The 21,866-nt window shown below is 36.1% G+C and overlaps 1 protein-coding gene across 1 annotated transcript in view; it reads right to left on the bottom strand.

The window, feature by feature from the left end:
- Positions 1-661: 661 nt before the first annotated feature.
- The window catches only part of LOC129237546 (ceramide synthase 6), a 36,844-nt gene continuing 15,639 nt past the window's right edge, over positions 662-21,866 (bottom strand). The window contains exons 3-7 of the mRNA XM_054872359.1: positions 19,630-19,851; positions 12,322-12,543; positions 10,486-10,601; positions 4,077-4,221; positions 662-879 (exon numbers count right to left, since the gene is read on the bottom strand). Of these exons, the coding sequence (XP_054728334.1) occupies positions 760-879; positions 4,077-4,221; positions 10,486-10,601; positions 12,322-12,543; positions 19,630-19,851 (825 nt within the window). The 3' untranslated portion in view covers positions 662-759. The remainder of the gene's footprint in view (positions 880-4,076; positions 4,222-10,485; positions 10,602-12,321; positions 12,544-19,629; positions 19,852-21,866) is intronic.

The raw sequence follows: 21,866 nt of genomic DNA, 5'->3' as shown, positions 1-21,866 counted from the left end.
AAATTTATTTTTTTCCCTAATTTCGATTTGAATTTTTATATGATTTGTACTTATAATTGAATTTTCACTATGCACTAATTCTTTCTTTTTAATAGAAATATTTTTTTTTTTTCGTTTTATATGTACTTATGTAATATGGATTTCATGATTCCTTCTTTTGCACGGTTTTATGGGAAAATATTTAGTTTTGTATTCAGCTTACACGATTTTTTAAAGTTGTAGAGCATATCCCCAAATTTACCATATGTCGCATGTTTATTTTTATACAATTTTTTTGGACGCTTTTCTAAGGGACGTATCTACCGTGTCAAAAAAAGAGCTGGGTGTTCACTGGGTTAGTAACAATTCTGCTGTTAACTTTGCATTTCTTATGGCAATCATTATTTTTGTTTTTCAATTCAAGGAAGAAGAAAAATTCCCAACGCGCCAATTACAATCTTGTGTATACAAGATTCCGCATTGCTACTGCTAAGCTTTGGTACGCCAGCAATCGTATATATAAAATTCAAAGGGAAGATTTGTTGTATGTAGTAAGAAACAAAAATTGTAAGAGAAAATGTGGTAAATTAGCGTAATTATAGATTAAACATGTAATAAAAAATCTATTTCTATTTCTCTATTAGATATGCTTGTAAAAATCCTAATACGAGTACCGTTGGTATAGTTTCACTATAATCACTTTTATTACATTACATTTTTGGTTCAAAAAGCAAGCTTTTTAGACTATTTATTTACATATTATACAAATGTGTTTTTTTTTTAATTAACATTGTACATTTTTTTGGTAGGCTCCCCAATGTTGCCATTCAGAGGAATAGATGCGTTTTCAGAGCTATCTGAAACATCTTCGCTGTCACTTGATCTTATATCACCAGACATCTGAAAAAGGCAAGAAAGAGTTTTTATAACTGCATATTAAAAAATTAAAAAGAAAAATAAGCAAGATTTAATAATAATAAACTAGATTTTTTTTCTTCAGGTTATAGAAAATCGAATTTGTATTTCACAATAGCTTCTAATATTCTGAGTACCATAAAACAATGCCTCAAAAATATTCTATATGTATATTCGTGTTACCCCAATCCGCTGTATGAGCTTTGTTATTAAAACTAACTGTGTTATTGCAAAACATGAAACTAGGCTCGCAGTGCTTTATTTCATTACACGCCATTATAAAGAAATGCGTTGGACTTAGGTTGTCTTTTGATCGGAAAACTTATAGCTCCTGGTGACGCTCAAGCATGCATGCCCTGCAGCTTATACATATGTGTGCGTGTCGGATGCATGACGCTAATATCTAAAATTTTTGATTTTCATCATGCGAACGCCGACAACAAGTATAGTATGTGTGACACGAAGCAAGTTCGTGTATCACCCGACATGGACATGCATGGTTCAGCGTCACCACGAGCTATTAAATCGTTAATTTTGCGATAGAGGGAAGTGTTTTAGATAAACGACTGATCCATAGCAAATACATATTTGTATGCACCTCGTCACACACATAGTGACACACTGCGAAGCAAATAACGATAATGATATTATTCCTTTTCTGAAACTTAATAAATAACCGAAGTAAATGAGCGAGGAGCCGCGGTTACAGTAAATGGCGAGCGTTACCGTGACATGCTCAACGAGTTGTTTCCAAAAATTGAAGAGGATGACATGGACGACATTTGGTTTCAACAGGACGGTGCACCTTGTCACACGCCGAAGTTACACTCGAATTTTTGGCTACCGTTTTTGAAAACCGAATAATCAGCCGAAATTCCGATATCAATTGGCCGCCTCGAAGCTGTGATTTAAGCCCGTTGGACTATTTTTTGTGGGGAGCCGTTAAGGGCAAATGCTATACGAACCATCCAGAGACGATTGATGCTTTAAAACACGAAATCGAAGTTGCCATTCATGAAATTGGATCCCAAACAATCGAAAATGTGCTTAAAAATTGGGTTGATGGAATGGCCTACTGTAAAGCCAGTCGTGGCAGTCATTTGAACGATATTATTTTTCATTCATAAATGACAATGTTCAATCTTCAAAATAAAAAAAAAAAAGTTTGAAAAAATATTGATTAGTTTTTTTTTTTATAGCCGATTCAAAAAGTAAATTTTACATGGCCCACCCTTTATGTGTGTGTATATGCGCATATGTACATATATAAATTCACATATGTATTTGTATTTGCATATACCTTCCTCCTGTGTGCATGGTAATGAACCATATCTCTGTTGAGAATAGGAAGATGATAGGAAAAGTAGGAAATGAAAGGGGGTGTTTCGAGTGTAATGTGTCTTGAAAAAGGCAAATCGATGATGTTGCCTCTTAGTGTTGTTGATTTATTAACGTCTGATGCACAATCGAAATTGAACATATCTTTCATGAATTTGATAAATGTTTCGTCATTTTTCACGTTTGTGTAAATGTAACTTGACCTATTCCATTGCGATTCCATTTACCTCCTTCTCTATATCGTGTAAAATTAAAATTTTGTTTTGAAAATTGCAACCATTACATCAGTATTTTCTTATGACGTTGTCACGTTAAACTATCGTCAGTAAACCGACTTTACAGACAACCGCTTTTATATTTACACTTTATTTTAAATTTCGTAGTTTTATTTTATCTTTAATTTAAAGGTATGAACAAAGTGGTCAAGAATTTCTTAAGCAACCATAAATCGCAATAATATCAGAGTTAGAAATGAAATGAATGAAATCGCTGAAAATTCACTTCAATTAAATAGTAATTTGGATTTCTTTCCGGTGACCGCAACCATGAACACGGAAAAAGGTTCCATAAAGACATCGCATTAATAAAATAACTCTTCAGTCAGCATATTCCCAAAACCAAAGTTAAAGGAAGTTATACGAATCAAAGAAACTTGTTTGAATACCGTCCTTGATAAGTTATTTGCACTCTCACCCAAACATTTTAAAACTTCACCTCTCTGTAAAAACAAAGTCGGAGTTTCTGGGCTAGTACTGTCTTCGGAAAAGTTAATTCTGGAGGCATTATCTTTCATAATTGAAGCATTCTGATTTAAAATCATAACGTATGTTCGTGTTGAGTAAATTTTTGTAAAGTTGTTAGACTGTGCAATTGGAGGTGAAGTCTGCAGAAATAGCTCTTAAAACGAAAAATGTTTTATTTTTTAAGCATTATACATTTTTAAATTTGTTTTATTTAATGTTTAAAGTATGTATTATGTAACTGCGAAACTTTATTATTTAGGTGCTCATTTATTTTCTAAGCCTTTTCCCAAAAAAAAATTAGCTTTGTTAAAGGTTTTTTAATGAATTTTTAAAATTAAAGTAATATTAAAACGACAAAAATTGTGTTATATGCTGCTAAGAAAATATTAGGATAATCAAATATTAAACTTTTGTTGATGATTGGTGTCCAAAAACTGAAAAATAAGTGTTGGTCGAATGAACTAGTATTAGTTTTCCATATTATATTACAAAGTGCTTGTACTTTGTCAGAAATGACGCAAAAGTATAAATAAATCGGATGGCCTAAAATAAAGCGTGTTTTTTAGTTTTCACATTCAACTACAGTAGGTTCTGTTTTTATGCGGTAGATACGTTCCGCAAGAAGCAGCATAAAAAAAAAACAGCATAAAAAAAGCTACTAGTTCTATAGTAAAACTATAGATACGTTTCAAATGCTAAAACCGCATAAATCTGAAATAATGTAATAAAATCGCATAAAAAAGGGCACTAGTCCCATATTATTACTATAGATACGTTCCATAGACCGCATGAATCTGAAATAATTAAATAAAATCGCATAAACAAAATATTGTATTTTTGAAAATTATATCTTTATATATCTTCCATACTTGTAGGGTTAGCATTTCTGATGTAATCTGTGATGAGTTTTTGCTTAGCTGGTTTAGAATCTTGTTTATATGTACAATTCCCGATAGGTCGACATGCATTTTGTAATTTAAAAAAAAACCGCACTATTTCAAAACCGCATAAAAAAAAGCCGCATAAAAACAGAACCTACTGTATATATTTTTTCGCTCTTATCAATTTGTATTAATATGCAGTTTAGTTCAGTTATCTTACCAATCCTTTCTGCAAGGAGTCAACAACAATTTTCAGAATCAGGTATGTCCAAACTATATGTAGAAGCAGGAGCAATATTAAAAGTGTGTTAAATATGTAGTACGCTGGGAACATCGGCAAAATGTTTGGAGCTTCAACAGAAGAGCTGTAAAACAAAATATATTTATTGTTTAAATCGCGAAATTTCATAAAACTATAAGTGTTTCTTTCAGATATATAAGTATAATATAATACTATAGAAGTTTCGTTAGGAATATATATTATTAGCACAGAGCCTTTGACGAAATTACAACCGTGTGAATTCTTCCTCTACAGGGTACGTACGTTATTTGAAGACAACTTGAGAGTAGAACTAATAAGCTTTAATTTTGCACAAAATAACACAACATTAACTTATTATATATCTATTAAATAGTTCAATAAAATTTCCATTAGCAGCAATAGCCTCCTCAATCCGGGTATGGAAACGATTGCATGCCCGAATCATCATTATTATTATAATTATTTTCAGAGAAGAAACCGTACAATGAGAAGGTTTCACGCTCAACTATGCCCCATATGTAATAATTCATGGGAATGAAAATTTTCAGCCATCCAATCTGCGTCGCCATCGCTTTGTGTGAAATCGTTGCTGAAAGATGTATGGGCTGTCACCGCATACATTATAAATCAAGAAATTCCACTGTATCTAGAACCTCGAAACCAAACCAGCTTTTGCGTGAAATCTTCGAGTGCACAAAAATGAGAACCTTTGTCGGATTGGAACATAGCCATCTGTCATTTCTGCAGCTGGTCTTTTGATCTTGATCAACCTTTTTTCGTCAGAAAAAACCGATATCATCTTAGGCGCTTCAGGGTGTTTAATTTTGTTTAGAAGGCGTTTTGATTATGTAGGATTTTTACCGGATGTCTTCATAAAAAACTCGACGAATAAGACGCTCACAACCATTAAGCTCCCTCGGAAAGTCCTCGTCAATGATCGCTTGCACTTGTTGAAATAGCCGAATGGGTTGGTGCGTGATTACCATTCGGAATTCACAGAGAGAACGTTGGTTCGAATCTCGGTGAAACACCATAATTAAGAAAAAATATTTTTCTAATAGCGGTCGCCCCTCGGCAGTGTATTTCTGCCATGGAAAAGCTCCTCATAAAAATATCTGCCGTTCGGAGTCGGCTTGAAACTGTAGGTCCCTCCATTTGTGGAACAACATCAAGACGCACACCACAAATAGGAGGAGGAGCTTGGCCAAACACACAAAAAAGGCGCCAATTATATATATATATACATATATTATATATATGTCCTCAAATAGAAAACAAGAAAATGTATCCCTAACAGATTAGTTCAACCGAGTTTACCAGAACTGGTTGACAAAATAGACGTTTGGCCCGATGAGCACCCTAGATCAGCTTAAGGGGGTCTTCTACCGTCGCGCCTTAATCTCGGGCCTATTTTTGGGAATTAATTACAAAGCAACCACTTGAGATAATGAAATCAGATTTTTTTTATTTAATTTGCACAAGTTTGCACTATTTAAAAATATATTTTTCAAATCGAATTCTTTGGCCCTGTGTCCTTGAACCGTCCTCGAGGTTGCCCTTGTAAAAATGTCCTAGGCGACTTTGTGGCACGCGATCGACCATTTTACTTATCTGAAATCAAAAAAAATTTTTTTTTTTATCATAAAGTGTAGCGTTGGCTATGTTTTCCCAGTGGCGATTTTAAATATTTTGAAATTTGTAAAAAATGCGTGATTTTAAAAAAAAAGTTTGAAAATTTCCTCTTTTTTTTACACTTTAGAGGCCCGCAAAATTAAACTAATCAAAAATTGAAAAAAGTGGTCTGGGAAAACATAGCGAGATGTTCACTGAATAACTGGAAAAAAGATGGAATGAATTCGACAAATATTTATAGTAGATGTGTGACCAGAAAGTTGAAAAAAGTCAACTTTCGGGAAAAGGCGTTTAAAGATAAAGAAACGCTCGAAAATGCCACGCGCATGCATGTATTCTCCCCGAAATGCTCATGAAGGAACATGTTTTTCATAAAACCCTCTTTATAGCATACTCTTAACATTAGTAGCTTTTAAAAAATCTAAAAAAAAAAAAAATCGATTTTTTCAAACCGTGACGGTAGAAGACCCCCTTAACCACTGATATAAGACCCAATATAAGCGCCACATGTTTCTTGCTGAGTCTTCTAGCACATGCAATAGATGGGCGTCGACGTTTAAACGTGGTTTTAGCAGCGAAAGTGTTAGAAGAGGATCATATTGATTTAATTATTTCAGAAAATTCAATGGAAAAAGCGACAAGCTATGACATATTAGACAAAATATTATTATTTTACTGTAAGATTCTCATCTAAATTAATGTGTTGCTCAACTTGCTTACAGCTTATAATAAAAACGGTGCTCCTTGTGATATTAAAGACGGTTTGGATGAAGCAACTGTGATATCGACCCCAGCAATCTCTGATAAATCTGCAAATGATTTTACACCAAACTGAATTAAAAAAATATTTAGACCAACCACTTATTCTTCATAATGTTAATATATTCTGATATAAGCATAGTTCCAATTTTCCTAATTTAAAAACGGCTGCGAAAGAGTCAGTTGAATACTCTCCACCCACGAGTGTTGCTAGCGAGCAATTGTTTAGTAAAGCACGTCAGCTGTACATCTTTGTTTTCATTCTTCAGTGCGATAATTTTGATTGTTAGCTTTAAAAAACGCAATAGCAGCAAGATTCAAGTTTACAGATATGCTATGAAAGTAGTTTTTGCAATCGATACAATCAATTGCTTTTGTTTTTTTTTTTTGGGAGTAGAAGTTTCGCGCGATTAATATTTGTTAAACGAATCAACACTAACTGTAAATGACAATGTATGATATCCGCAAGTTCCTCTTACAAGAAATGTAGGTGGCTTTGCAAAAATATAATGTATTGTGTGCCGATTCTTAATATCCATAAAATCCATATATCTGCAAAAAGTCGTCAGATGGTATTCAGTGGACTCCTGCAATAACAGAACTGTAGATGTTATGGGTGCGTGTCACCAAATGGTGACAGTGTGAACAGGTGGAGTATGTTCAACCGCAGGATTATTGGAACTTATACATGTGTCCCACGCTGAGCGCCAAAATGTTGTATCAAGAAGCCTTTTCCTTGATGCTGTGATTTGTGTAGGTTGTGAGCGACGGTGTATAAGCAGTCAATAGTCTTGTAAAAAAATGCAATAATTGCCAAAATGACATAACAAGGCAAACAATGTCACGCGAAACTAAAAAAGTACGACCACTCTTCTTCAGCGGATATTAGAGATTAATTTGATAGCAATCATGTTAGTTACTTATAGCGAATACTAGTTGGTAAATATGAGTGCTAGAAGATTATAGTGGTTATGAGTGTGATTATGATAACTATACAATGTGTGAATGTGTATGTGTGTGTATGTAACTCACAGGGAACTTGAAGTGTAACCAATTAAAAAGGCCATAAATTTAATTTGGAAAATTACTTTTATTCAATTCAAAGCAAAAAGTGTGTGAAAATAATACAAAATTAAGAATCAATTAACTCTTGCTCAATATGACCACCTTTTGCCTTGACTATGGCCTTGAGACGGTCCAGAAACGAATCGCAGGCTGCCCGAAGTGACTTGCAGGTATTTTGGTCCACTCGCAGACACTGCCTTTTTTCAGCGCCTCGAGACTAATGAATCTTTTAGTTCAGACCTTGCTCTCCAAAACGGGCCAAAGAGAATAATCCATCGGATTCGAGTCTGGTGAATTTGAGAGCCATAGTGTGGACGTTATGAAGTTGTGAGATGGTGCCGAGTCCTGTTGAAACGTCCATGGTCTGCCACCGAAATGTTTGTCTGCCTACGGCTTCAAAGCAACCTTCAGAATACTTTCCCGATAATATTTAGCATTTATCTTGATGCGATAGAAGAGTGCCCATCTGCGGTTACAGCGGCCCAAATCATTATCTGTAGCGGGTGCACCTTCTGGTGGTCAATCGATGACTCCATTTCTCGTATGAACACAATGATGCTTTCGGCCAAGCGAAGCAACTCCTTCGCTCTCTCAAGTCCGACTTGTTGCTGCTTTGCGGTGTGAGATCATGCGCCTTTTGGCTTTTTGACTTGACTTTGAGATAATTTATCAGTATGCGACGGATGCCTTTTATATTCAGATATTTGTCAGATATTTTCAAGTCGGGGATTTTGCTCAAGTCGCTTCTTCACTTTTTGAACCATTTCACGTTACGTGCAGCCTTTCGATGACCACCTCCATGATGTTTCGCGATGCTACCAGTATCATTGTAACGAGTAATGGTGAGATAAACAAAAACTTTATTTACTTTAAGGTGCTCGAGCTTATGAACAATCGCTGGTTGCGATTTTCTAGCCAAATATAATGCAATGACACTAACTATTACGTTTGAAATCCATTACTGATTTTCTTTTTTCGCCTTTACTCTCGGCAAAATGCTTTCACGCGCTGGTTCACAACACTTTGGACTGTCATTAAGCTAACTAACAGACAGCTGATGCCCGTGCATCAGCTGCGCGAGCGGTCTGAAGTTGGTTACACTTCGAGTGCCGGACCCTGTAAATAAAAAAACATGTTTATAACGGCAGTCTTTCTTAAGTGTTCTTGATGAAGGGGCAGGTCGCACCGAGAGCCTTATTATAGCTACTGGTGAGTTTTTGTACTACTTGATTGAGACTGACGCTTGTATCTACACTTTGCATATGCGCCTTTTCAAGTGATTTCATAAAGGTGGTTCTATACAAAGGCCAATTGGTCTTTCGATAAAATGAATATATCCAGATAAGATCTTGCTAAATTGAAGGCTTAAGGTTTGCTGTTAAAACTAGATACCAGTAGCATGTAGCCTAGCGTACTCAGTCCGCAAACTCTATTGGTACGAACCTAGTACTCTTAGAAGAGAATAACGTCATCTCCGCGATTTGCTAAGTGGATTAATAAACCATCAAAGGCCTATTTCAAATGGTGGAGATTAAACTGCAAACATTTAATGCCGATCAGACTTTGCAGTTTCCACCTAAATGATCGTAATCGCCCTAGTCTTCATTGGTCGTTCTCTTCATAGACCTCTTATCCATGTCAGTCTTTCAGAATCAGAGTAGTAGTAATTCTCTATCATGGCATCCGCTGATGCCTCCTTAAAGGTATTAGGATTTGCAATGGGCGGTCCCTTTTCGACGGTCCCACGTGACTAATTTGATGCAGCCTTTTTATTACCCCGCACCACGTACTCTGAAGAGAAGGTAAACGTTCAGAACTTCAATCTATCCCCACTAATCTTTAGAAACACCGCAGTCCATTTTCGACCTATTCACGACAGCTATCATCCTGCCGCCACCTTTAATGACAGATCTATAAGATATCCGTATAACATGCTTAGTAGGATGCACGAGAGGTACGAGGCCCATCGAAATTGATGTACTTTGCCGAAGTCAAAGAGGCCTTATCCTTCTCGGACAAAGAATTCTCGTCTATAGCCTCATCTGCCAGCTTAGAAGAATGCATGTCTCTAACAAATCGTGTCTCTACGATCCCTGCTGTCACGGCAGAATTGATAGCCGGCAATGGAAGCTGAATTGGAGGGGTTGCCACCTTTCGGATTTTTAAGAAATCCAGACTCGGCACTTTTAGTGGTGAATTAAACAGGAAATTGATTTTTGGTCCCATTGGTCCGCTCACATGGAGGAACTTGTGCAAGTAATGCTGGAAAATATAGAAAGTCTCGGTTTAAGACTGGGCTATTTGATGCCAGGTTGAGTCTCCGCACAAATCGTATGCCACCTTACGTCTACACAGGGGATAAAAGGACAGGAAAGAAAGGCTAAGGAAAGGGAAAAGAAAATGGGAATGGGATGACCTCTTAACATTCTTATGGGTGTGAACCGGTAGTCTTTGCCCTTATTATTTTTGTTTCTTCATTTGTTTTAGTTGTTGATTATTGCTGCGCTGGCCGACAGGGTGGAGACGGTGGGGGACAGATGCATTGCTCCCGCCATGACAGAATGAACCGCAACGAACCGTTTGTTTATTTTAAACAAAAATATGATATGTAAGCATTCTTTTTATTTCCCGAGAGTTTACGGCCTACGGCGTTACTCATTTCTTTTTATGCCGATATGTTTACAATTTGTGAAACATTTATTTCTTTCAACAATTGTCAGTAAGCAAACACGTCTGCTCATGCCGAACAAGTAACTATACATATGTAATAAGTCAACTACGACACGACACGTACAAATTGAAAGTACATGATCATAGTTGACTTATTACAAATATATTACGTAAGTCTAGTGTAGAAATATGTGTAGCTCTGCAGATATGTATGCAGGCACATATGTATACGAGTACTTACCTATAGATGATTCGCGGGTAGAAACCGAGCCTTGAGATAATCCATACAACAGTAAATACCGCAAATATAAAATCGCATAATTTCTGATATTTTGCGTATTTTGTTAATTTTGCAGCCTAAAAAAGTAAGAAAAATAGATTAGTAAACGTAGTACAAAAGGGGTCCCGGTGGTCTAGGGTCGAAAATTTAGGGTATTTTCAGAAATTTTTCGTTACAATAAAAGACTTCAGACTTTTTATTTAAATTTTTTTACATACAAAAATGAAAAAAAAAAATTTTGAACTTTAATAATCTCAAAAATAGCGCTGAAGTTGGCCCTCCTGAAAAATTGGACCCGGACGGTGTCGTCCATTTTGGCTCTTCTCCTTATCTGAAACATAAAAACCAAAAACAATTTTAATCAGTATGGCTGTAGCTATGTCCCGTACTAGAATAAAAAAAAACAATTTGACAAAATGGCGCGGTTTTGAATTTAACACTCTAAAAATCGAGATTTTTTCCAGTTTTTAATCAAATAAATACGAAATAAATAAAATAATAACGTAGCTCTAGTACGGGCTACAGCCATTAATGTTGTGAACAACATTTTAAAATTTCAAACGATTAATAGTTTTTTGTTTTTGACAACACCAGGCCGAAAAAAGTAGTTCTGAGATAATTGCTGTCGCCGCGTGACGAATCTAACTACCTGCTAAATCGGCTGTAGAATCGAAAATACTGGGAATATCCTGACGAAATATCAAAAACAAAAAACGATTTTTTGAAAATTCTAGACCACCATAAGCATTCCATATGCTTCACACAGGAGTCTTATGTATTAAGGATGGGCTAGATATAAAAATAATGCTGCAACCCAGCGCTATTACCAGAATATAGCTCTCAGAATTGCATGGCAGTGAGAATGAAAGTTTCTGGTTGGGAACGTGTACTAATACTATTCTATTCGGGCATAAGTTATGTATTTTCTTCCATTTAACGAGAAGCACGTCTTGTGCCAGCAAAATAGTTTGCCAAAAATCAATAGGATTTTTCAGCCACCCCAACTTGCAGTTTATTATACCAAAATTCAATAGGCCATAAAACTGCATTCTGAGAATCCTGATGAAAAATTTTGATTAAATTTTGTTCAAATTTAAAACGTGTTATTTGGTTACTGTTGTATAGCTGTTAATAAGAAGTTAGCTCACAAACACAAAAAAAAATTAAAAAAATAGAATGCCAATAGTAATTAAGCAAAATAAAAAAGCGAAAGAACGATAACAGAAATAGTGTGAATCTGTTTGTTTAGATAATTTCTAAACAAATCGAGGAATAAACATTCTTGTATATAAAATTTTTACCGTTTTTCCGCGCATTTTTGTGACCGGTAGGGTAGACTGCAAAAGTAGCTAGCTGGTTGAGCTAAAACTTAAAAGAGTTCAGATAGAAGAGTCGCAGGATTTTCCGATAGGTGGTCGAGATAACCCAAAAAATCCTATTTATGGTCCGATTTGGCTCAAATTAAAAACATATTTTACTTTACTTGAGACTGGGTAAGCCATCATCGCATGGAAAATCCCAGTGGACAGTAAGGGAACAAATAAAGCAGGGTGAACACCGTCGGGCGGACTAGGGTCTCAAGGCCGGCAACCTCCTACCTGAAACTAATTGTCGCGAAACCTCACCAACAGCCTCGGGTTGATAATCGAACTCAACGATGCAGGCCAACGCAAAAGTTAAATGCCAATGATAACAGACTTTCAACATGGAATATAAGTACGGAAGCAGTGGTCCAGCCAGGACTGCTATGCTAAGAAAGAAGTAGATCATGTCGATAGTTATTAAGTCATTACTCACCTCTAAAAATATGTCTGCACAATCATGTACCACGAGAACTAACGAGCCAACCCGATGTAAGTTACATACCCAGCTTAACGACATTAGAAGCAAGGTTACCATATGATGAGCAAACATTTGCCAAAAATCCTTTCGTTTTACGTCAATAAATTGTGTTACAGTAAGAGACCAATAAAATGACATTGAAATCATATAGTACCACCAGATATCGCTGGAAATAGACTAACAGAAAAATATTATATACAAATACAGTCAATGGCATTAAGTAAAAAAATTAATAATCTGTCATATCATATCATTAATAACATATACGGGTTTGATGGGGCATGTGAAAAGGTGGTTAGTGTCGTGCAGGGTGCCTTCACATGCCGGACATGTACTTAGTATGTCGCTGTCGATTCTGGATAAGTAGGAGTTTAACCTGCTACAGTATCCAGAACATAATTGCGCCAAGGTTACGTGGGACTCTCGGGGAAGTTGGAGCTCTTCGTCTGCGATAGGTGATGGTTGGACTCCGACAACGGCATTAGGGGTTCGGGAGCTTAGGAAGGTGGTGATGGTCTCCCAATGAATGTCGTTTATGGTCGGTCTGTACACTGTCCGATCCAATAGCCGTCTGTTTGTTTTGTCTTGGTTCTCGTCCGCGTAATTGAGGAAGTGCCTGGGAGGTGGCTCCTGCTCAAGCAGGTGTCTGCATGGGTGAGGCCTGCGGACCATACGTTGACGATAGAAAGGCTTTTCACCAATAACTCTTATATTTTCAGAGCCCCAGATCCTACAATTTTGCTTGTTGACGAAGCCACCGAGGTGGAAATGGACCTAATCACTCAAGATAATTTTTCGATGGGATTCCGGATATTTGTCATGCATTTCAACAACCCAATTAGCAAACCCTCGTTGTTGATGATCGGCTGTCTTGAGTTCTTGTGTTAACTCGACACATCACTAACTTGACGCAGCTCAAATTTTTTCACCAATTTCTGAATTACAATCCGACAAGGTGCTTCACGATGACCCAAGAACTGTCTCTGCCAAATTTTCACCATTTTTATAGTGATTTTCAATCATTTCAATGCGTCGTTCCAGTTCCACTTGTTCACTCGTTCTGAATGCATCGGTAGTCATCGTTGTAAAAATTAGTTTCCCTTAAAAATAATTTTTTACGACAAATGTTCATCTTCAAACAAGCAAAATTCAACTGCTAGGCGCACTTAAAGCACATCTGTTGGTCATGTGTTCTCAGCTCTTGCAATAATTGAACTTTGCATAGATTTTGTAATCTGAGCAATAGCAGCGATGTTGTCGGTTGAGCGAAGAGGATTATTATGGGAACGCGTCATTTTATCTTATAATGAACCAGTTTCACGAGCTTTCTTGATCCACCTACTGTACTAAACGCCTTTCATATCCACATAAGTTTCTTACAATTTGCGTTGAAGACACATCGCTTCGGAAATACAAGTATGTTTTTTAATATTTCTAAACTTTGTTCATAAGAAAACTACCCATGAGATATTTGCCCATAATTTAATAGTGTTTTCTTTCCTCTACAAAAATATTGCTTTGCTAATTATAATAATAAAATATATATTGTATATGTATATATATATTTTTTTGTCGGGACAGACTAGCAAGTACAACACTCAGACACAATTAAATCCATTGTACTGCACTCGGATTCCCTTTAATTTTCTTTAAATCTACTCGACCTCCGAACAAATCTGAGTAGATCTTGTGGTGCCAAGGAGTCAAGGTGGTCGCTTCTTAAGACATTAGTGCCAAAGACCTCAAACCTGATTCGAGCGAAGGCGGCCAGACATACAAAGTGGTCCGCCGTCTCATCCGTCTGAGATGCCCACCTTTTACATGTGCTTTGCCCACAGAAAGTTGCCCGTCATCAGTCCAACCAGGTTCGTACAGTGACAGGAGGAACTGCGCAGAACTGTCGGTCGGACATGACAGGTAACATTAGTTTTGTCCACCTGCAGTCTCTCTGAGCCTACCAAGCTCGCTTGTGGGTTAGAGTAACCCGTTTGCTAACCGTGGCTTTGATGGCTGCAGAAGGGAGTGTCAGAATGGACTCTGAGGCCAACTTTCTTGGCCCGGAGCCCATTCCTTCTAAAGAATCAGAGATCTCGTTACCCATGATACCCACGTTTCTCGGGACCCATGCTAAAGGGTGTTTTTTTAGAGGTTAGGTTTTCAGGATGAAATAAAATGTATATAATTTAATGTTATGGCCAAGAATTTAGCTTTATTATAAAGATAAGGGTTTGCCATTTTGTTTTAAAAATGATTTCGGGCAAGTGGCTGCCGCGGCTGGCTCGAATAAATTCCAGCCAAGAGGCCCAATTTTCGACCACTTTTTGCAGCAATTGGGGCCGTATGTCAGCAATAACGCGCCGAATATTCTCTTCCAAGACGTCAATCGTCTCGGGCTTATCTGCGTAGACAAGCGACTTCACATAGCCCACACGAAATAGTCCAGCGGTGTTATATCGCACGATCTTGGAGGCCACGCCACAGGCCCACGGCGCGAGATAATGCGCTCACCAAAAGTTTCCTTCAATAAATCGATTTTTGCGTTGGCTGTATGGCATGTAGCGCCGTCTTGTTGGGACCAAAGGTCGTCCACATCAACATCGTCCAATTCAGGCACGAAAAAGTCATTAATCATGGCTCTATAGCGCTCTCCATTGACTGTAACATTATGGCCGGCTTCATTTTTAAAGAAATATGGACCAATGATTCCCTCTGCCCATAGAGCACACCAAACAGTGACTTTTTGAGGATGTAACGGCGTCTCAGCAATGGCTTGTGGATTATGTTCACTCCAAATGCGACAATTTTGCTTATTGACACCCCCATTCAACCAAAAGTGAGCTTCATCGCTGAACAAAATTTTCTTAGATGCGTCGCGCGAACCGAACCATTATTTTCGTAATAAATTTGCACGATTTGCAAACGTTGTTCAGGTGTAAGTCTATTCATTATGAAATGGCAAACCAAACTGAGCATAAATCAAGTGACAGCTGTCAAAAAGACCATCTACGAAAAAAGTAGTGCCAACTTGGAAACCTAACCTCTAAAAAAAACACCCTTTAGCATAAGGCTATTATGTCTACCGATATAGTTCAGCCTGGATTTACAGGACTCGACTACACTTGTATTGGTTGGGGGGCTGTGTAAGGCCATGAGCGCAGCTTGGCTGTCGCTGCAGACACATATAGATCTGCCCCTTTATCTGCTTTCCACAACAAAGTTCATCGCTTCTTGAACAGCATACACCTCCGCTTGAAACACAGAAGCATGCATTCCAAGAGCAAAGTGCAGTTTTGTCCTGCTGGATTCCACGCAGACACGTGCTCGGTCCTGGAGCCATCCGTGAAAATGCGAAAACTGTGTTTGCTGGGCTCATTTTATGAGTTGGACCACAGTTGATCCTCTTAAACCATATTGGGTTCGAGCAGCAACGTCAATATCCATGGAAACCGTGCGTGCTGCAATAGCTTAATGGCCTAATCGTTCGAAGACTCGTGTAAAAATAAATGGTGACCATTTCAAATGAAAATTAAAACTTTTTGTTTTAATATTTACATATTTAACCCTTTGGGGACGGAGCCAGTAGTAGTAAAGAAAATAAATACGTTGAACGTTATAAAAACTAAGGCTTTATTTAACACAACAAAATTTTTTGATATAATCAAAAAATAATTATAAACAAAAAATTAAAAAGAAAACAACAAAAAGATGTTTGTGTATACCTTTTATATTCCGGTATTGTGTGGTATCGTTCAAAATGCTGTCATCTTCCGTCTTATCAGATTTAAAGCAATATTCGTCAGAACTGTCACTATCTAACGTTTCATCTCCAGATCACTTAGCGTAGGATAAAATATATACTATATAAAAAGCTTTCTGCTTCCTCTAGCATTGACCCTGAGAGACTGAATCGAAGAACTGAAATTCGTTCTTACTCTACCGTCGTCTCACATCGTAAGTTTTTATTATAAGGAAGATAAGACTTCATTGCTAATGGCCCCTAATGTCTTTGAATAAAAACGTGACTCTTTCGCTATACCTATGGGTATCTTATCGCTCAGAACGACAGACGTCGCGAGTCTACACAGCTACGAAGTAATTTGGGCGGCTAAATGCCGACACGCGTCCGCAACGGTAAAACGGCTTGGGCGGCTATATCCCGACAATCGTCCCCAAAGGGTTAAATAAAACTAACTTCATTAAAACAAGTATTATAATTTCATATCAATAACGGACTTAACTTGTAACAGAACTTATGGCAGGACTAAGCAGATGTGATGGATGTGACTTTCGACGCATTTAAAAAATCCGTTAATTCTAAATTTATTAAGAATCAATAAAAGGGCAAGAGCAAGATATTTTTTGATGGGTGATGAAAAACCGCCATTACATGCAGCCAGCAGCTTTTAAAGGCCTGAATTCCATCACAAACGCAATCAATAGTTAGCAAAAGAGCGCCAGAATGAATAGTGCATTAGATTTCCAACAAGTACCACTAAGAGCCCCCGACGGTGGGTTAGTATTGGAGGAAGGCTCCCTTCGATTATGGTGCTATATCATATTCTATGTCAAATACCCACACATACATACATACATTCAGTATATCACAGTTTCCACCTAGTTAAAATGTATTAAAATTTACAGTCTGTCTAATAGAAGCGTGACCAGCAAAATTCATAAAGAAATGGGTGTAACAGTATACCGAAGTTAAAAACGTTAACGACTTCCCCGGACGAGGTCCTAAACATATACCTCTCCAAAGAAAGATCAGAAGATCATTGAGTTGTTTGTTATAAAGCCAAATTTATCGTTGCGTGAAGCTGAAGCAGTTTTAAGGAAAAGTGGTGTTAATAGACGTTTACGTGCAGGAGACCTAAAATTCCGGAGCTCATTTAAAAAACCGGTGCATACTTGCATTGGCTAAAGACACTCAGAACTGAATTGGACAAACGTAATATCTACGAATCTTTTTTTTTTGGCGAATAATTACCCGATGTCCTGGTGAACTGCTAATAATCGACAACTTCAATGAACTTTTAAGCAACCAGTTAAGATTCATGTTTGGGACTGCTTTTTCGAAATAGGATTCGGCCGTTTATTTGTGTTTAGAGCAGATGTGAGTGCAGTGTTTATTAAAATCGAATTGGATAAACAGTTTCTAAGTTATGGCGGTCACGATACCGAAGTTAAAAACGTTGACGACTTGCCCGGACGAATGGAAGTTTTGTTTGTCAAAGTCGAACTTATCGTTGGGTGAAGCGGAAGCAGTTTTAATGAAATGTGGTGTTAATGTATTCAAGTGCAGAAGACATAAAATTCTGGCGCGTATTGAAAAAAACCGCTGCTCTTATTATCACGTGTTGAAAAAAGACTGGTGTGGGTTAAGGCAAATTCAGAACGGAATCGGGCAAATATAATATTCACGGACAAATCTCCCTTATGGGCGAATAGTTGCATACGTAATTCCAGGTGGACTGCTGACTATCGACAACTTCTACGAACGTTTAAGCATTCAGTTAAGGTTCATGTTTGCGGCTGCTTCTCCTCAGTTTATACCTCTTCGTTTATTTGAGTTTACCACCAATTTAAATGCAGTTTTGACTAAAATTTAACAAAAAGCATTATTACCGTCAGCTGCAAAGATGTTTTCAAAAAATAACCAATCTTCAATTTTACAAGAACGAACAGCAAAATGGGATTGCAATGTTGGGTTGGCCTTCACTGTCTCTTGATGCTAAGCCTATTTAAAATGTTTGAGCAATACATAGTTAAGCAAAAATTCAAAGGAAACAAATACGGACGCTCAAACAGTTATTTGGAGCAGATTACTTCCACAACTCGGCTATGCATTTTATTGAATATATTCCGTATAATAAATATTATAATCCCATACAATGCAGATTATTAGAATCAAATTGGTCAAACAGTTTCTAAGTTATGGCGGTCACGCTTCTATTGGACAGACTGTATAAACTTGTTTAATACATGAAGGAATTGATATTAATTTTCATTAGTTAAACTCTTTAACATCATATAAGAAAAAATTTTTTTTATTAGCTCATAACTTAATCAAAAATGAACCGATTTTAATGATTCTGGGTTCAAAATGATCGTCATTACTTGCACCAGCGACTTCATGTACAAACAATAGCAAAAAGTAGTTGAACATTTTTTATTTTGCAAAACACAAAAAGTGCGAAACAGGTTTTTTACTCAAAACTTCATTACTCAAAAAAAAAACTTATTTTAGCAACTGGACATTCAAAAAACAAAATACACATTCTGAAATATTGAGTTTCGATAAAATTTCCTGGTTTATGAGGTCTAAAAATTGCATCTCTTTGCGATTTTTTTTTAAGGAAAAAATTAATTTAGCACTGCAAAGTTTTTTCTATCTTTTAATGAACATTTAAAAAGTATAAAAAAATTTTGTACTGGTTAAAATAAGTTGAAAAAAAAGTTTAACATAGAAATTAGTAGAGCGCTGCAACGCTGGAGTTTCCAACTGGCGTACAAGATACAGCTCGTAATTATTATCTAAAGCAAAAAATTCAAATGGATTTCTAATTATCATGATTTTTTATTCTAGATGAACTAAGAAAACTGAGAGAAATTCCAAAATTTCAACTTTTTGGAGGTTTTAAAGAAAAAAGTGCCTTTCTATAAAAAAAAAATTTACTTCAACTTGGTATAAAAATCTTGACAAATTTTTTTTTATCTTTTTTGTTAGTTCAAATAGAAGAGAATTTAATATAATACTGAAGGGAACAAGCTATGATTCATTTCAAAAGGTTCATTAGTTTTTTTTCATTCATGTACGCCAATTCAAAGAAATCATAAAAATGAAAAGAAGATAAAGTTTGTAATATAGCTGTCCGGTCACAGCGTAACTACCTAACGCTCGCCTACCTTTGGCTTTGTATCTACGGAAATATTGACAATTAGGCTCTGTAACTTTATGTGAATATTCTGAAATATATTAGGAATCGCTTAAAACGAAAAAAAAAAAATTGATTTTTTTGACCTTATAAACTAGGCTCCCCCCTTAACATAGCTAATATATTATCGCTACGTCCATGATCCTGTCTACAATAATAATGATAGTTATTGTGTTTTAGTATTTTATCAGATTTAGAAAAATGTGCAGAGAAAAAAGCGTATTGACTTATATAGAGGTAGAATTTCTCCGAGCTCAATAATCGACGTACGCTCACAGCGATTGCTACACGACGACTGATCACTTTATGATATTAAATAAATACGCACCTGATGAGGGTAACCATACCAACAATACTTTATATCCCAAAACCAAGGTTTATCCCAAAGCACGATAACTCCAAAAATAAAGCTATATGAATAATAAATGCATCGCCATGTATTTTCGCAAAATTTTACGAGAGTGGTTGGTTTGTCTGCTGCTCTTCTTAAACGCCACCATCGCTGTATTTGGCGTTCCGACATATCGGTTTGTTTTTTTAGAGAAGGTACCTTAAAGAATATAAAGGTAATTTTTAGTTTTCAAATCACATTTAAATGAAATAAGTAGGTACAAACAAATATATGTAGTTCATCATAATGATAACTAAGAAACGTTAGATAATACAGTTCACCAACATCTATTTTATTAACTAGAAGTAGATCGAAGATGCCAGTAAAATGGTATTTCATAGATTTATCATTAAATAATGCTGGTTGGCAATTGTAAATAAAGGTAGTGTTTATTATAAGAAAGGCTATATTTCTGTTAGCATTCCTTTGTGTATATTAATAGGGTTTTTTGATGATTACAAAAGTTTAATTTTTAGAATTAATCAAAAATTAGAATTAATAAGATCAAATGATGATACAAATTTTATAATTATTGATAGTAGTTTAGGTGATCATACTTTTTCTATTGGTATTATTCAAGTAATATGGAGAATGCCTCATGTTAAATTTTCGGTAGAAATTTTCATGATCAACTTCCACTGAATTAATAAAAATATTTCAAATAATACAGATTTTCAAATGTATTTTAGAAATTGGAGATATTATTGTACTACTGCAATTCCAGCTGTAAAGACTTATACTTGGAATATAACATCATCGAGTGCTAAACCTAGATATTTTCTTATTACATTTCAAACATTAAGAAATCTGAATAATTATAAAGACAATACTAAATTTCACCATTGTAATTTAGAAAATGTTGTAGTTAAATTAAATACAAATAGATATCCAAACTATGATATGCAAATATCTATTAATCAAAATAAATTTGATACATTATATAATATGTTTCTAGATTATAAAAATTCATATTATGGTTCTAGTATAAATAATTTACCAATTTTTTTTTGTGCAAAGCGGTTTTCATATCGAGAAAAATTTCTTTTGGATAAATTAACCGTTCAGATTCACTAAAAAACCTTTTTCTACAGTAATCATTTAATTTTTTTTTTAATTTCAGTTGAGCTGCTTATGCGCTACCGTGATCACCGCAAGCCTCTTCTAAAAAACGGCGTTTCGGTGGAGGTGTGATATCAACAATAAATAATAACATTTTTTAAAATAAAAACACCAAAATGTATTCTTCGAGAGTTACCCTTCAGTATGATATATGCCTCATTTGAATAAAAGTTCTTAAACATATTTAAACAAAATTATGACAATCGTCCCTTTTTTCGGGCTCACAAGGTATATAACCCATTAAACTGGAATAGACCTGCATTTGAAAAGGAGTGTACCTTGCACTGATACACATATGGCTTCAAGAGCTCAGAAAGCAGGGGCTGGAATTCAGTAGCGAGTGCACCTGTTCGTGTGTAGACGGGATTTTTACTACGCTCCGCGTTTTTAAGTTTTCTCACTCTACGATGGCCATTTAATTTACCAATTTTTGTATTTTACCGTGCTCGAGATAGTGATTCTTTTAATTGATAATTATTCAAAATACCTTACACTTGCATTTATGTATAAAATGCCTTGTGTGTGCGGATTAAAGGTTGAACGCAAACAATCTAAAGTACAGTGTGGAAAATGTAATGAATTTTTTCATTTGGATTCTATTGGTGTTTTGCCAGCTGATTTAGAATTCCTACTCAGCTCGGACAACAAGTTTTTTTGTAAAAACTGTGCGGCCGCTCGACGAAAATCTATCCGCTCTCCTACTCCTTCCGTTAGTGGAGAAACATCGAAAATCATAATATCTACTTACTCACCAACTGCCGCTAAAATTAATGAGAACTGCAGTATTCCGCCGGTACAACTAAGGCCTAATGAGCCTCAACGGCTAAGTGATAAAGAAATTGAAAGTATTTCACCAATTTCCCTACAAACCGTTATTAATGAGATTGCTTCTCTTAAAGCTGAATATTCCCGGGCAATGGCTGTTATTAGTGCTTTTCGATCAGACAAACAGCTTTTGATCGAAAAAACTGAAGTACTGCACTCAGAATTAAGAGCCATGCATAATATTCGCATCGAAGGTGTCACATCTACTCTTGCCTTGCTTACTACCGAGG

Source organism: Anastrepha obliqua, chromosome 2, assembly GCF_027943255.1.
Source record: "Anastrepha obliqua isolate idAnaObli1 chromosome 2, idAnaObli1_1.0, whole genome shotgun sequence".
Taxonomy (NCBI): Eukaryota; Metazoa; Arthropoda; class Insecta; order Diptera; family Tephritidae; genus Anastrepha; species Anastrepha obliqua.
The sequence above is the reverse complement of the archived record's forward strand: the minus strand, read 5'-3'. Positions and strand labels throughout refer to the sequence as shown.